Here is a 15,096-nt window from a genome sequence, read left to right as displayed (position 1 = left end):
CTTTTCCTCTATATGTGCTAAACATATGTTGATACAATTTAAGGTGGTACATAGGGCCCACATGTCTAAAGATAAACTAGCTCGTTTTCACTCTCATATAAATCTTGTTTGTGACAGATGTCATTCTGAGGTAGCTTCTTTGACTCATATGTTCTGGTCTTGCCCTCTTTTGAAAACATTTTGGAAAGATATTTTTGATATTATTTCAACAGTTTTGCATATTGATTTACGACCTCATCCTATTACTGCAATTTTTGGTTTACCAATGATGGAATACAGTTTGTTATCCTCTTCAGCTAGTCAGATGATACATTTGTTACATTAATGGCTAGAAGATCCACTTTATTGAATTGGAAAGAGACCAATCCCCCTACTACATTTCAGTGGTTTTCCCAAACTATATCATGTTTAAATTTAGACAAAATCAGAAGATCTTACTTTATCAATGGGCACTTGAATGCAATTTTCCATTCACTGATCTAAATCCATGCTTTTTTGAAATAGCAGAAAAAGTCTGTCAGTGAATTGCAGACAAACTCAGAAGCCCAGCAGAGAGGGTATGCTGGTGGGAACTCATTTGGGTGACTCACTGCAAATGAAACACAAGCCTGTTCTGTCTGCTGCACAACAGACAACTTGGTGATTTCAATATTCATTTCATGAAGAACCCCATTGTACCATGGACCAAGCATTTTTGTAATTATATTTTTGATGTAGGCATTGTATTTCTTCCTTGCATATTGAATAATCAGTTTCATATTATGACTCTTGCTATCACTTAACTGACCATAAATTACTTCACTGTGAAGGGATGAGAGAGGAGGGCTGAAGAAAGCCGTGGTTTCAATCCATTTATCTTAGACCTCTTGCTGTAGGATCGAAGTTTTACTCTACCAACACCAGTTTGTGTGAAATGGCTTCCCCATATTATAATAAGTCATTCATGTGTATTCATCACTTTTTACTGCAGTGGGTTCATGGATGAGGATTGAGGTAAGTGAAAGCATATCTCGACCTGCGGGATCCACAGAAGGGGATACAAAATAAAGCTGCAATCATTTCTTGTGCATATTCATAGTCTCTTCAGGAAAGTTAGTTTGCTGCAGAGTAAACTGGTCAGTCTGCATTATGGCAGAACCCAGCTGGTTCTTCATCCAGTTTGCAAAAGCATGTGAAAGAGGCCATCGATGGACATTTAACAGAAACATGTTGGTTTACCAAAATGAACCATGAAGAAATACAAAGAGAAACAGCTTTCTATGCAAATACGTCCAAGTAATTTGTGCTGATTTTGGTCACTGTCAGTTGGTAGAAAATTAAATCAAGCTTGCCATTTTATTTCAGTTCAGCATGCCAGCTGTTGTGGATATGAGGACAGGCTAGCATATGTTTAGTTTGTATAATTTTGAGTTGGCTGTGTCCTAGAAATTGTTTTGGTCAAATCATCCCTCAAAGTACAAGGAACCAATCTATATCTAATTTCCAAGATAACACAACAAATGGTGATTTTTTTCCATTATTGTAATTGGTTCATAAAAGGAATGGATAGTGAAAGCTTATCCCTTCACCAAGATAAGGCAGTGACTTGTGCCAGATTCCAGTAATATGAGAAACATTGCACCACGTGTTTCTTCTTTACAGGAGGCGAACCAATCTGGATTCCTTATACATTCAAGTATGAGGCATCTTCCAGCGAATGCATGGGAAAGCAGTATGTGAAGCGCACTTGGTATCGCAAGTTCGTTGGTGTGGTACTTTGCAACTCTCTGCGATACAAGATCTTCCTGTCTGAAGGACTGAGAGGTAACCAAACAATGGAGCATTTTCAAAGCTTGTCTCTGAGTGTAATTTCTTTATTCTCCAGAAAAACAAGCATACTCAGAAATCCAGGTGTGTGTGTGTGTCTATCTATCTTTCTACCTATCTATCTATAATATATATATATATAAATAAATATGATGTAGGCATATAATGTTTCATATCCAGAAACAGCTGGCTTTGTGTGATTACACTGATGCTTGCATATCAAAGAAGATGTTGAGTATGTAAAGTATATCCATATTTATCAGAAATATAGATATAGTTTAGCATTTGTATATGTATGCTTGTAGCTCGACCCTGGATGTTCATATAGATTGGTCTATATCAGATGCTTGGTTAAGTCTCTTTGAATATAGTGGTTGTTTGGTTAAACCAATTAACATCAGAATTCTGCAAGTCTGGCAAGCAGTGGAAGTGGAAAATAGATTTCTTGTCTTTGCAGAGAATAGAACATGGAGCAAGGCCCACAACGACTGTGTAGACCAATTAAACTAATCCCTTCTACATGCACATGATTTTTATTGCTCCATTCCCTGCCAGCAAGATATGCAGGAATGAAGCAGAAAAGTAATAGCATTAGGATAATAGTAAAGTTAAAAAGTAAAAGTTGCTCATCCTCCTTTGATTATTCAGTTTTGAGGATAACATTATGGGAAAAGTCCTTGAAAGGTAGATGTCATGATTAATGCATTGCCCAGTCTGAAAGACATAGCAATTCATTGCTGTCAATTTATTTCGTGTAGGCTGCATTGTTTGATTAACCAATTTACAAAAATAATATAAAAGTATGAGAACGAATGCAAAGTAATTTCAAGAAAACCTGAGATAGAACATAGAACAGTATAGAGAGGAACTGGCCATTCGGCCCACAAGGTCTGTGCCAAACACCAAACAAAGTCTTCATCAGGACTGGAAAGGAAGGGGAAGAAGCCAGGATAAGAGGTGGGGAGTACAAGCTGGCAGGTGAGACCAGTTGAAGGGGAAGATGGCTGGGTAGGGAGGGGATAACATAGGTAGAAGAGATAAAAGGCTGAAGAATAAGCAGTCTAATGTGAGTGGACAGTGGACCATGGAAGAAAGGGAAGGATGAAGGGGACCTGAGGAAAGTGATAAGCAAGTGAGGATAAGAGAAGGGAATGAGAGTGGTAACCAGAATGGAAAATGGGAAAAAAATATATGTGTGGGCGGGTAAAAATTAACAGAAGTTTGAGAAATCAACGTTCATGCTATCAGGTTGGAGGCTACTCAGAGGAATATGAGGTTTTACTTCTCTAACCTGAGTCTGGCCTCCTCATGGCAGTAGAGAAATCAAATTCATATTTCTTCTCAAGCCAAAAGATGGTAGGAGTCATAGAAACATCGGGAAAAGGAAGAGGCAGTTAGGCGTAATGTGCCTTCAGATTCTGAAAAACTGAGTTCAGGGGATGCAGCACAATAAAAACTTTTCTTTCCCATGATGACTACCCAAAACCTCCAGTGCCCTTTCAACTTGCAGGGGGCCACAGCTCTCCAACACTTACGCATGATATTTTTTCTTGAACTCCCCGTTAAACCCTCCTCTAATTAAAATTTACATCACCAAATGACTAAACTTCCAACTGTGGAAATAAATTCATTATTTTCACCCAAGTTGTCATAGAATTTTGTTCAACTCAGCTTATGCTCTGTCAGTCTCCTACTTCTTCAAGGAAATTCTTTTCTGCAGAGCTGAAAATTCTTCAGCTCTGGAAATATGCTCTAATCTCTTTTGTTCTCATTGTAATGTTAGAATTGTGCATTGTAACGTTTCATAAGATTCTAGTCTGTGACTTGAATAATTTTTTGCCCCATATTGAGCAAAAGCACAGCCTATGGCCACAATGTTTTCATGTCCACATCAAAGTGATCTTGGATTCTCATCTGCATTGGCATGAGGGACTCTGGAGTGATTGAGGACTATTTGAACTGTGTGTCCATAGAACTAATGTCTTCCATCCCTGATTGGTTCAAGCAAAGCCAAAAGTGGTGTTTAATGGTGGACCTCTGTTCTGTGCAGAATTTGTCAAAGCAAATATGCAGTGCATATTGAGGCATAATATCCAAACTATCCACTTTCCTGCTGATAGCTGCTGTTTTTGACAACCTCTCTGATTCATAAAGATTTTCATTGAGGACGCACATTTTCTTTCCAGCCCACATGCCTGCTACTTTCAGGCATCTATGCATATGTACTCCAAGTTCTTACTGTTTCCTTACACTTCTGAAAATGCTCAGAATGTGGAACTGGCTACCAAAAAAGAAAAGATAGGTAAAATTACTGAAAGCCAGTCAAAAGAACATAAGGCAATTGCAGATGGAAAGGAGTTAAAAAAAAAATGTTGATGTGATTAATTGGATACAAGTGGGAAAGGACACTATTGAACCCGAAAGCTTTCCCAGATGGTTTATTTCCATGCTACTGATTCTCTAACACATTTTTTTTGAAAGATGACATGTGGGGTGGTGCATTATAAACTTAAGAAAAATGATCTCCTTAAATAGATGAAGCAACAAGAAATATGCAGACAATGTTGCAGAGAGTGGTGGAGAAAAGTTCAAGTCTCCTTCAGAGCAGAAAGATTAATAATTCTGAAGTACTTTGTCATGAAGTAGGAGCAAGTGTCATGTAATCAGGAAAAAGCTTCGTCCTTTTGCCTTTTTTTGCTGGTATCTTGTATGTATTTGTATGTTACACGATTCTTCTGATGACTTCCCCAGCCAGCACCCTCTGCCCCCACCCCCATTTTCTTGCTGCAGTTTGTATATTAATCCGCTGCCCGATGACAGAGACCTTAAATCCAGAGTTCACAGCTGCAGTGGAAATGTGAAATGAAGTGATTTGTGCAAAGCTAAAGAGTTATGTGAGTCTTCGAAAATGGTTTTAACACTCTCTTGTATGCTGAGATTCATATCTGACTTCAGCAATATGTTACAATAATTGGCACGTTCTCAGTAATTCTGTATTTCCTGCAAATGGAATTTACGATTGGAGTTGACAGTTAACAAAAGTTTGTGATATGTCCAAATATATGAAATTAACAAACAGGCAAAGGAATGACAGACTCAGCAAACAATTCACCCTTCATCCCCTCCCATGTATTCATTTAATCTCCTAAGAGAGATAATAAACCAGAGGCAGATAGCAAGTGGGGGAAAAAAGTGAAATCACTGTTTTTCAATTTACATAAATGTGTCTGGAAAATCAAATGTCATCTCTCATGTCACACACCTATATAATGTGATTTCTAAACTTGTAACCATCAAGTTGGAACCTTCAGTATATTCTAAACAGTTATCACTGTATGGGGGAAAAGAGTTGTCAAAATGCATTTAATTCTTCCGATGTTTAACCTTGGTGTCTCTGGTTTTCTGTAAAACTGGGATTTATTATGCTATTTTGCCCTTTTAAAATTTCTAATATCTCCTATTTTGTACTGTTTTAAGGTAAGCTAAAAGGCCTGTATAAATAACCAATAATCTTTAAATGAAGAATTTTCTTCTAACTCTCCCTGGACCTTCTCCAAAGACGCAATATGGCCCATCATTAGAATGAGTTCACAACAGTTTAGTTGATTGATGAATACCATTTGAAGGTCAAATTAATTTCTTTCGTTAGTTTTACCCAGAGTTTCTCTATGTAAGTTGTGCATCATCAGTAATTCAGATCCAGATATTGCTGTGGCTACCCAGAAGATTGAGGGAAAATCTATGCAGAGTAAACAAAGTTAACATCTTAGATCAATGACCTTTTCATCTGAATACTTCCACATATTTTCTGCAAATAATATGTTTATCTGCTTTGGTCCTACCCATATTTTGACATTATATTGATTTAAAATAAATATCATGTGGCTTGATCTTCAGATTTATCTGTATTTATCACATGTATATTGAAATGTACAGTGAAATGCACTGCTTACTTTAACAACCAACACACCCAAGGATGTACTGGGGGGAGTCTGCAAATATCGTCACACATTCCAGCTCCAACAAAGCATGCCCATAATGTTCAGCAGAACAACACAAGCAGCAACAACAATAAAACAAAACAAGACACCATCAGCAAAACAATCCCTTTTCCCACTAGCTACCCATGTGGCCAACCCCCACTGAGTAAACATCGTCTGGGATTAATTGCAGTCCTTTCCAACTTGAAAGTTCAAAGTACATTTATTATCAAAGTACAGTGCCTGAAAAAGTATTCCCCCCCCCCCGGAAATGTTCATGTTTTATTGTTTTAAAGCATTAAATCCACTGTGATTCAGTTGGGCTTTTTTTGACACTGATCAACAGAAAAAGACACTTTCGTGTCAAAGTGAAAACAGATCACTACAAAGTGATCTAAATTAATTACAAGCATAGAAACATAAAAAACCTGCAGCACAATACAGGTCCTTCAGCCCACAATGCTGTGCCAAAAGTGTACTTACTTTAGAAATGACCTCCAGATACCCATTTATTTTTCTAAGCTCCATGTACCTATCTGGGAGTCTCTTAAAAGACCCTATTGTATCTGCCTCCACCACCATCGCCAGCAGCCCATTCCATGCACTCACTATTCTCTGCTTAAAAAAACTTACCCCTGACTTCTCCTCTGTACCTACTCTCAAGCACCTTAAAAACTGTGTCCTCTCATGTTAGCCAGATATATGTAAAATACAAAATAATTGACTGCTTAAGTATTCACCCCCTTCAAGTCAGTATTTAGTAGATGCACCTTTGGCAGCAATTACAGCCTTGAGTCTGTGTGGATAGGTCCCTATCAGCTTTGCACATCTGGACACTGCAATTTTTCCCCATTCTTCTTTACAAAACTGCTCAAGCTCAGTCAGACTGCATGTGGATCATGAGTGAACAGCCCTTTTCAATTCCCCAGCCACAAATTCTTAATTGGATTGAGCTCTGGACTCTGACTTGGCCACTCCAGGACATTAACTTTGTGTTTTTAAGCCATTCCTGTGTAGCTTCAGCTTTATGCTCGGGGTCATTGTCTTGCTGCAAAACAAGTCTTCTCCCAAGTTGCAGTTCTCTTGTAGACTGCATCAGGATTTTCTCCAGGAATTCCCAGTATTTTACCCTCTACCTTCACAAGCCTTCCAGGGCTGCTGCAGTGAAGCATCCCCACAGCAGGATGCAGCCACCACCATGCTTCATGGTAAGGGTGGTGTATTTTTTGATGATGTGTGGTGTTTGGCTTATGTCAACCATAGTGTTTAGTCTGATGGCCAAAAAGCTCAATTTTGGTTTAATCAGACCACAGAACCTTCTTCCATCTGACTTCAGATTCTCCCAAATGCCTTCTGGCAAACTCTAACTGAGATTTCATGTGAGTTTTTTTCAACAGTGGCTTTCTCTTTGCCACTCTCCCATAAAGCTGCGACTGGTGACGCACCCAGAGAACGGTTGATGTAGGTGCAGTCTCTCCCATCTCAGCCACTGAAGCTTGTAATTTCTCCAGAGTTGTCATAGGTCTGTTGGTGGCCTCCCTCACTAGTCCCCTTCTTACACAGTCACTCAGTTTTTGAGGATGGCCTGCTCTAGGCAGATTTACACTGTGCCGTATTCTTTCCATTTCCTGATGATTGACTTAACTGTACTCCAAGGCATATTCAGTGACTTGGAAATTTTCTTGAATCTACCTCTTGACTTGTACTTTTCAATAACCTTTTGGCGGAGTTGTTTGGAGCGTTCTTTTGTCTTCATGGTGTAGTTTTTGCCAGGATACTGACTCACCAGCAGTTGGACCTTCCAGATAACTAACACACATTAAAGTTGCTGGTGAACACAGCAGGCCAGGCAGCATCTCTAGGAAGAGGTACAGTCGACGTTTCGGGCCAAGACCCTTCGTCAGGACTAACTGAAGGAAGAGCTAGTAAGAGATTTGAAAGTGGGAGGGGGAGGGGGAGATCCAAAATGATAAGAGAAGATGGGAGGGGGAGGGATGGAGCCAAGAGCTGGACAGGTGATTGGCAAAAGGGATATGAGAGGATCATGGGACAGGAGGCCCAGGGAGAAGGAAAAGGGGGGGGAACCCAGAGGATGGGCAAGGTGTATAGTCAGAGGGACAGAGGGAGAAAAAGGAGAGAGAGAAGAAGGAACATACATCAAAGTTGCTGGTGAACGCAGCAGGCCAAGCAGCATTTATAGGAAGAGGCGCAGTCGACGTTTCAGGCCGAGACCCTTGGTCATGACTAACTGAAGGAAGAGTGAGTAAGGGATTTGAAAGCTGGAGGGGGAGGGGGAGATGCAAAATGATAGGAGAAGACAGGAGGGGGAGGGATAGAGCCGAGAGCTGGACAGGAGAGAAGAAGAATGTGTTTATATAAATAAATAACGGATGGGGTACGAGGGGGAGGTGGGGCATTAGCGGAAGTTAGAGAAGTCAATGTTCATGCCATCAGGTGGAGGCTACCAGCAACCTTGATGTGTGTTGCTTGAATTTCCAGCATCTGCAGAATTCCTCGTGTTTACTTCCAGATAACTTTTTTTTTAGTATAATTGATTGAAACACCTTGACTGCACACAGATGATTCCCATGTAACCAATTATGTGACTTCTGAAACTAATTGGCTGCACCAGTGTTGATTTGGTGTATCATATTAAAGGGGGTGAATACTTCTGCAATCATTTATTTTGTGTTTTATATTTGTGATTAATTTAAATCACTTTGTAGAGGTCTGTTCTCACTTTGACATGCTGTTGATCGGTGTCAAAAAAAACCAAATTAAATCCGCTGTGATTCAATGTTGTAAACCAATAAAACATGAAAACTTCCAAAGGGGATGATTACTTTTTATAGGCACTGTATGTATACTATATGCAACCTTGAGATTCATCTCCTTATAGGCAGGCTCAAAACAAAGAAACACAATAGAACCCATTAAAAAGGATGAGACAAAAAGGGAGCAAACCAAGCAAACAATGAAAAGTAAGCAAATGACATCTAGAACTGAAGATCACAAAAGTGAGTTCACAGCCACTAAGCCAGTCACAGATGATCCAAGAGCCCATTAGCTGCAGACCTCAGCTCAGTGCAGTGCAGAGACGAGTAAACCTCGCCGGTCAATAGCCTGTGAATTCCCTTTTGAAGTTGAGCTTTTGAACCTCCCTGCATGACCTGGGATTTCTGCGGTGTGAACTGAAGTCTCGAAAGTGCAGGATGGTTGCAGCGTGGCCTGTAAGGGCGAAATCAAGGTGGTGGGGACCGCGAGTGAGGAATGAGCCAATATATGGCCATTGCTACAGTGGACTTGGTAATGATTTGAGATGAGGCGAGGCAGAGTTGAAGCGGTGAAGCCCATGCCCGAGTGTGAGAAATGAGCTGATGTTTGACCAATTTAAGTGCCGGGTCTGATTGGAAAGGTTGAATCGAGGCGGCAGGGCTCAGGCACGAGACCATATTGAAGCTGCATGGCCTGGGTCTAAGAGTGAGGAATGAGCCAAGGTTAAGCTGATTTAAGCACAGGGCTAGATTGGAAAGGCCAGGCTATCAGGGCCAGAGGCAAGGGTTGGGCCAGTGTTAAGAGTGGTCCTTGAGTTTGTATTGATATGTTGGAGCCTATTTATAGAATTGTAGAAATGGGCCCTTTTACCCCACCTCATCCATGCCTGCCATAATTTCTCTACATAAATGTTCTTTGCCCACATTAACCTCCCTTTCCTATCTAGGTACCTGTCAAATTGCCTTTTAAATGTTATAATTGTACCTGCCTCTGCCATTATCTTGGGAGCTCATTCCAAATATTCACCATTCTCTTTGTGGAAAAACTTAACCTTCAGATTTCCTTCAAATTTTTTCCTTCTCATTATGCCCTCTAATTCTAGACTCCCATACCTCAATATTAAAGCATGCTTATGATATTACTAGAGAGTTTTCAGAGGTGATTTTGGAGGATGCAGCCAGGACTTGACAATATAGGATAACATTGCAGTGAGGTCACTTGAAGAATAGATGAATGCAGACATTTTGTCATCCTTTTGTCCATGTCGATGAATATCCATGTAGATGAATTCATGCATAAAAATGTCTCCTGTGACTATCAAGACATGTGCTTAATTAATGGTCTTGATTTACTGGTACTTGTATTTTCACTAAAACATTGTTGGCTCTCCAAATTTTGATTTACAGAACTGTCTTATACTATAGCAAATAGCACACAAAGCTGTTGCTGAAGGTTATAGTGTAGCCAAATTCCCACGATGTATTTTGCCAACCCTTTTCCCTTTGAAATTTCATTTAATGAAATCTTTCCCATGAAATCACCCTATTCTTAAATCAATGCTGCCTGTAGCAAATGACTTTCCTTGATATTTTAATTTCTTGCATGGTGTTATAACAATTATTTGAGGTAACAGTGATTGAAAGTTAACCAGGATTTTTTGAGAACTGGTGCTTGCCTTTCATATTAGTCCATTGACAACCTTCTATAGATGTGTTGTGGAGAGTATAGTGACTGTTTGTATCGCGGCCTGATATGGAAACACCAATGGCCTTGAATGGAAAATCCTCTAAAAAGTAGTGGATATGGCCCAGTCCATCATAGGTGAAACCCTCCCCACCATTGAGTGCATCTACATGGAGCACTGTCACAAGAAAGCAGCATCCATCATCAAAGATCCCTATCACCTAGGCCATGTTCTCTTCTGACTACTGCCATCAGGAAGAATGTACAGGAGCCCCAGGAACCACACCTCCAGGCTCCTTCAGTGAACTGTTCCAACAACCTGTGGATTCACTTTCAAGGACTTTTCATCTTGTGTTCTTGATATTTATTGCTATTTATTTACAAACATTTGTATATTTCTTTCTTTTGTATTTGCACAGTTTGTTATCTTTTGCACATTAGTTGTTCATTTATCCTGTTTGGGTGTGGTCTTTCATTGACTCTAATATGTTTCTGTTGTGTTTTTACTGTGTATGGCTGCAAGCAAATGAATTTCAGGGTTGTAAATGGTGACATGTATGTACTTTAATAATACATTGAACTTTGATTTTTGATCTTACTTTGGACATGTGGAGCATTATTGAAATTAAGTTAGCATTCTTGGATTTAGTCTTTTTTGCTTACATTGTGGTGTGGTTAAGGTAACTACAAATTTTGCTTCATAATCTTTTAATAGTAGAATTGAGCTGGGAATTGAGTACATGGAAAGACAGGAACTTTTTAGCAAATCATATGTAAAAGGGAAGAAAACTTAATAACTGTAGAGGTAAGAAGTCATAAAAGTTAATAATAATGTTGCTGACTACTGCCAAATCAAGATTCAGGTTTTGAAGAGTTGTACTTTGAACAGCATTCATGCCCCATTTCCAGTCCTGTACTTCAGTGAAGTTTTGCATTCCAGAAAGAAAGACTGTTCTAGGCTACAGTATTACTGAACTAGGATGAAATGCTAGCATAGCCTTGATATGTTGAATAGATTATTTTTGTTCTATAAATGTCCAAGATTCTATAATTGCAAGAATGGCATCATTTTAAGAAAAAGGAAATATAGCAGTCTCATTTCACTCAAAGATCAAATATATTGCTGGCACACACAACGGAACAAGAAATCTTTATGCATATCAGAAAGGAACTGGATAGTTCATGTCGGCAAATAGTATTTCATTTTATGAAAAATATACCAAATTAATTCAAAGAATAGTTGGACTGGTTGGATAAAAAATAATCTCCTGCTTGAAGCTTGTAAAGATACTGTTAGAAAAAATTGATATAAGTTAGCCAATATTTAAAGGTGTTTTGCTGCTTTACAGGCAATTGAATGAAACACCACACTCCATTGACTTGTGCTGATGTCTGAGAGCAAGAACAGTTCACCATAATATGGGAATTTTCTACTTATTATTCCATCTATCAACTAATAACTAAAATAAAATGTCAAGCAGCTCTGAGAGTTAAGAGGACTGCATTTTGACTATTTTGTTCACATGGTTTGACAGTGCCAAACTAACAAAGCATTGATAATTGCTTCACTGTGCTCTAATATTGGGCGGAAACTTTGTAATGCCAAATTAACTGTCAGAATTATTTGCAATTCTTTCTCAGATACGTTTTACAGCATTGGTGATGCTTGGGGAAAAGGGGAGGACCACTGCCAGTTTGTTGATTCTTTCCTGGAGGGAAGGACAGGGACACATGAATATCCTGCATCTTTGCCTATCATCCCAGGTAATCAGTCAAATTCTACTTTGCAAATTCCAAAGCTGAGGAGAAATTGTACGTATTTAGGATGTGGTCTGGGAAACGTGTATCCTGTGATAATGCACTGGTTTCAAATGAAGCAGAGGATCTGTCTGTTAATCAACCAAGGTCAGCCTTGGAGTATAAATACCCAGGGCTCTGTTCAAATGAGGGAGAATCAGTATCAGTATCCAGATACAACAGGATGTGAACTGGAACAGAAGTAGCATACCCACTTTATAAAAGTATTTTTAACAAGACTGTTTAAGCCCATTGTTGATATCTATTAATTGAAATATCCTTGGTTGGCACTGATTTAGGTAACAACTGAAAAACTGAATGAAGCATTTTAAGGAATTTTATGTTCTGATGATTTCTGAAATTTACACATAGTGTGTGTTAGTGTCAGTGCAGTATATTTCTCATTTTTGCTTGCATTAGAATGTACAGATTGACTTTTATTTATTTGTACTTTTTTTTCTTGTAACCAACCAGAACAGTTTGCTATGTATTGTCAGAACATCTCACAAGGTTGGGCAGCAAATGTGAAGAAAGAAACAGTGAATATTTCACATCAATGGTCCTTGACAAAGCATCATTGACCTGCACCATTCTGTTTCTCTCCTTACAGATGCTGCTTGACCTCCTAAGTATTCCCTTAACATTTAAAGTGGAAATTCATTAAATCCATCCAAACTGATTTCAGTTTTATCTCAGCTCTTAAGCTGACTTCAATGAACAAAGAGGAAATAACACTTATGTTTCCATTGATACTGATCTTCTCATTCAGTGACCAATTCTTGATGTGGATTTTTAGGTTATTATCGGAGTTATCGTCAACAGCCGGTGTCATTTGGCCTCATTGGTGGAGTCGGGAATTATGGCGGGACATCCAATTACTATGTAGGCTGGTATGAATGTGGAGTACCGATCCCAGGGAGATGGTAATGAGCTAACTTCATGGAAACTGCTTATGAAGGAGTGGGCAACTCGTGCATAAGGTGAATTAACTAAGAGCTGGGAGAGCTCCTTCCAAAGAAAATGGAGCAATCATCGAATACTCAAGATTTTTTCCCACAATTTCAAACACTGTTTCTTCCGTAATGTACTGGAATATATAAGATATCCCTCTTTTATATCTGTATATAAATAGAGCATCCAGGCTTTTAAGTAAAATGTGTCCAACACTATTACACTCAATTTTGGTGCTTCCATTCTCTACCAGTAGGTAAGCAACTGCTGATCATATCAACAAATCTAAATCTAGTCATTGTGAAACAAAACAATGTTCCAGCTGGGCATTTGAGCAGCCTAATTGAACTGCACTTATAAGACAAATAGTGTTTAATACGTTATTCTATATAAATCTGTCAGTGCATTACAGAATTTTATTGAGCTATTAAAGAAAAATGGTGCTTTATAGAATTTCATTTTTTGACAGTCACAATTGTTGATCTTTTGATTTTATTCATTGTCACAGACTGCTGTGCTTTAAAATTATAACAGATTTTGTCATCGCTTTATACAATTACTCAGCATTGTTATGTGACCTATGCTTTTAATAACGTTTTTAGTGTGAAAGTTAGCAAATTAGAATTGCCAAATCCCGAAGGTAAATCTTGCATTGCTTTGTTTCCTGCATGATTTTTTCATGCAGTTTTTCCATATATGATAGGCAGTGCATTTTATTGAAGGTCTATGGTAGACTGTCATAAAATACAACTAAATTAAGCATGCACACAGCAGGTAAGGTCCATATCCACATAAGTCATGAGCTTATTACAGAAGCACTTGAATTTGACATTTCATCACTTCCTTTCTTTAGTAATTTGAGAACAAAGTCAGAAATGAAAATTAATTTCTACATCACTGTACCAATCTGCTCAATGCTCATTTTCGTTTGCACCTTACAGTAAACTAGCCGTTCACTAAAACGTTTTTAACATCTGTAGAACAAATTACCATTCTTGTCTGAAATAAATGTGCTGGATAGACAGGACTTGAATTGCAAGCTGTGGCACCAGTGTAAAGGGAGCTTTGCATATTTTATTCCTGGTGCATATTTTCATAGTTGCACAGTAGTTTAAGAGGCTGTTTTTTGCGCAGGCGCAATGAAATTATGCTGTTTTGAAATGGCACAAAATGGAGCTACATAGTGAAATGACATCAGCTATGGCTCCTTGTATGGCAAACCATTGCGCTGGCGCAAAAATAAATTGCTGTGTGTAAAATTTAATTCACTGTCCCAACAAGCAGCCTTATTCAGTTAGAGTGTAGTCAACACTGAAGAATGAATTCAACCATTTACAAGCTTTTCCAGCATAACTTCCCACTTGGGAACCATTAGATCAGGGAATTTAGCTTCTTGAATCCTGATGTGCCTCTTGTATGTCTTTCATTCTATGAAGATTTAATATGCAAAGTAAACACCTTTAATAATGAGAAGTCTTCTAAAATATGTATATTTTATAGCTAAAAATCCAATTAGAAAACATTTATAAATAGGATTCAGAAAATCTACACACAGGCTTTTTTGCTTTTCCAATTTGTGCATCTCAGGCATTAATGAAGAAAAGCATTCATTTGGCCAGGATATGTGCCAAATATGTTGTTAGATTTTGCACTTGAAACAAAAACATATTTTGAAAATGAGCAAATCTGCTTAAAATAGCAGTTTGGATGTTAGGTCAAAATAAATGCTTCAATTATAAACTGCATCAAGACAATGAATCTTTGGAAATCAGCTCATTACGTGGATGCAGTCTATGATGTGTTTAATAAGCAGCCCATGTATTCTTTTAGAAATATATATTGTCCTTTTGACTGTGATGGTTGAATGGATTTCTTGCAATTTAAACTTCATTTTGCATCACACTTTGTGTGTCAAGCTTGTCTTTCATTTAATCCAAAGCGTTGGGAATCATCTTTAATGCTAATTCAATTTTCTGTTGTATCCCATGAAGTTGATGTCTAAGATCCTGGAAATTAAACCCAGCTTATGGCACTAACAGAATCAATTTTAAGAGATTGGTTGCATTTGATCCCAAGAAGTTATCTTTTTGGATATTCTGCTCAG

General features: G+C 38.4%; 1 protein-coding gene across 2 annotated transcripts in view; it reads left to right on the top strand.

Annotated features, from left to right (window-relative positions):
• Nucleotides 1-14,894, top strand: part of fndc1 (fibronectin type III domain containing 1) — a 197,833-nt gene extending 182,939 nt beyond the window's left edge. For both annotated transcript variants that reach the window (XM_063056028.1, XM_063056027.1), the window contains 3 exons: nt 1,642-1,803; nt 11,886-12,008; nt 12,838-14,894. In XM_063056028.1, the coding sequence (XP_062912098.1) occupies nt 1,642-1,803; nt 11,886-12,008; nt 12,838-12,968 (416 nt within the window). In that variant the 3' untranslated portion in view covers nt 12,969-14,894. The remainder of the gene's footprint in view (nt 1-1,641; nt 1,804-11,885; nt 12,009-12,837) is intronic.
• The last annotated feature ends 202 nt before the right edge of the window (nt 14,895-15,096 follow it).

This window comes from Mobula hypostoma, chromosome 8 (genome assembly GCF_963921235.1).
Source record: "Mobula hypostoma chromosome 8, sMobHyp1.1, whole genome shotgun sequence".
In the NCBI taxonomy this organism is placed as follows: domain Eukaryota; kingdom Metazoa; phylum Chordata; class Chondrichthyes; order Myliobatiformes; family Myliobatidae; genus Mobula; species Mobula hypostoma.
The sequence above is the reverse complement of the archived record's forward strand: the minus strand, read 5'-3'. Positions and strand labels throughout refer to the sequence as shown.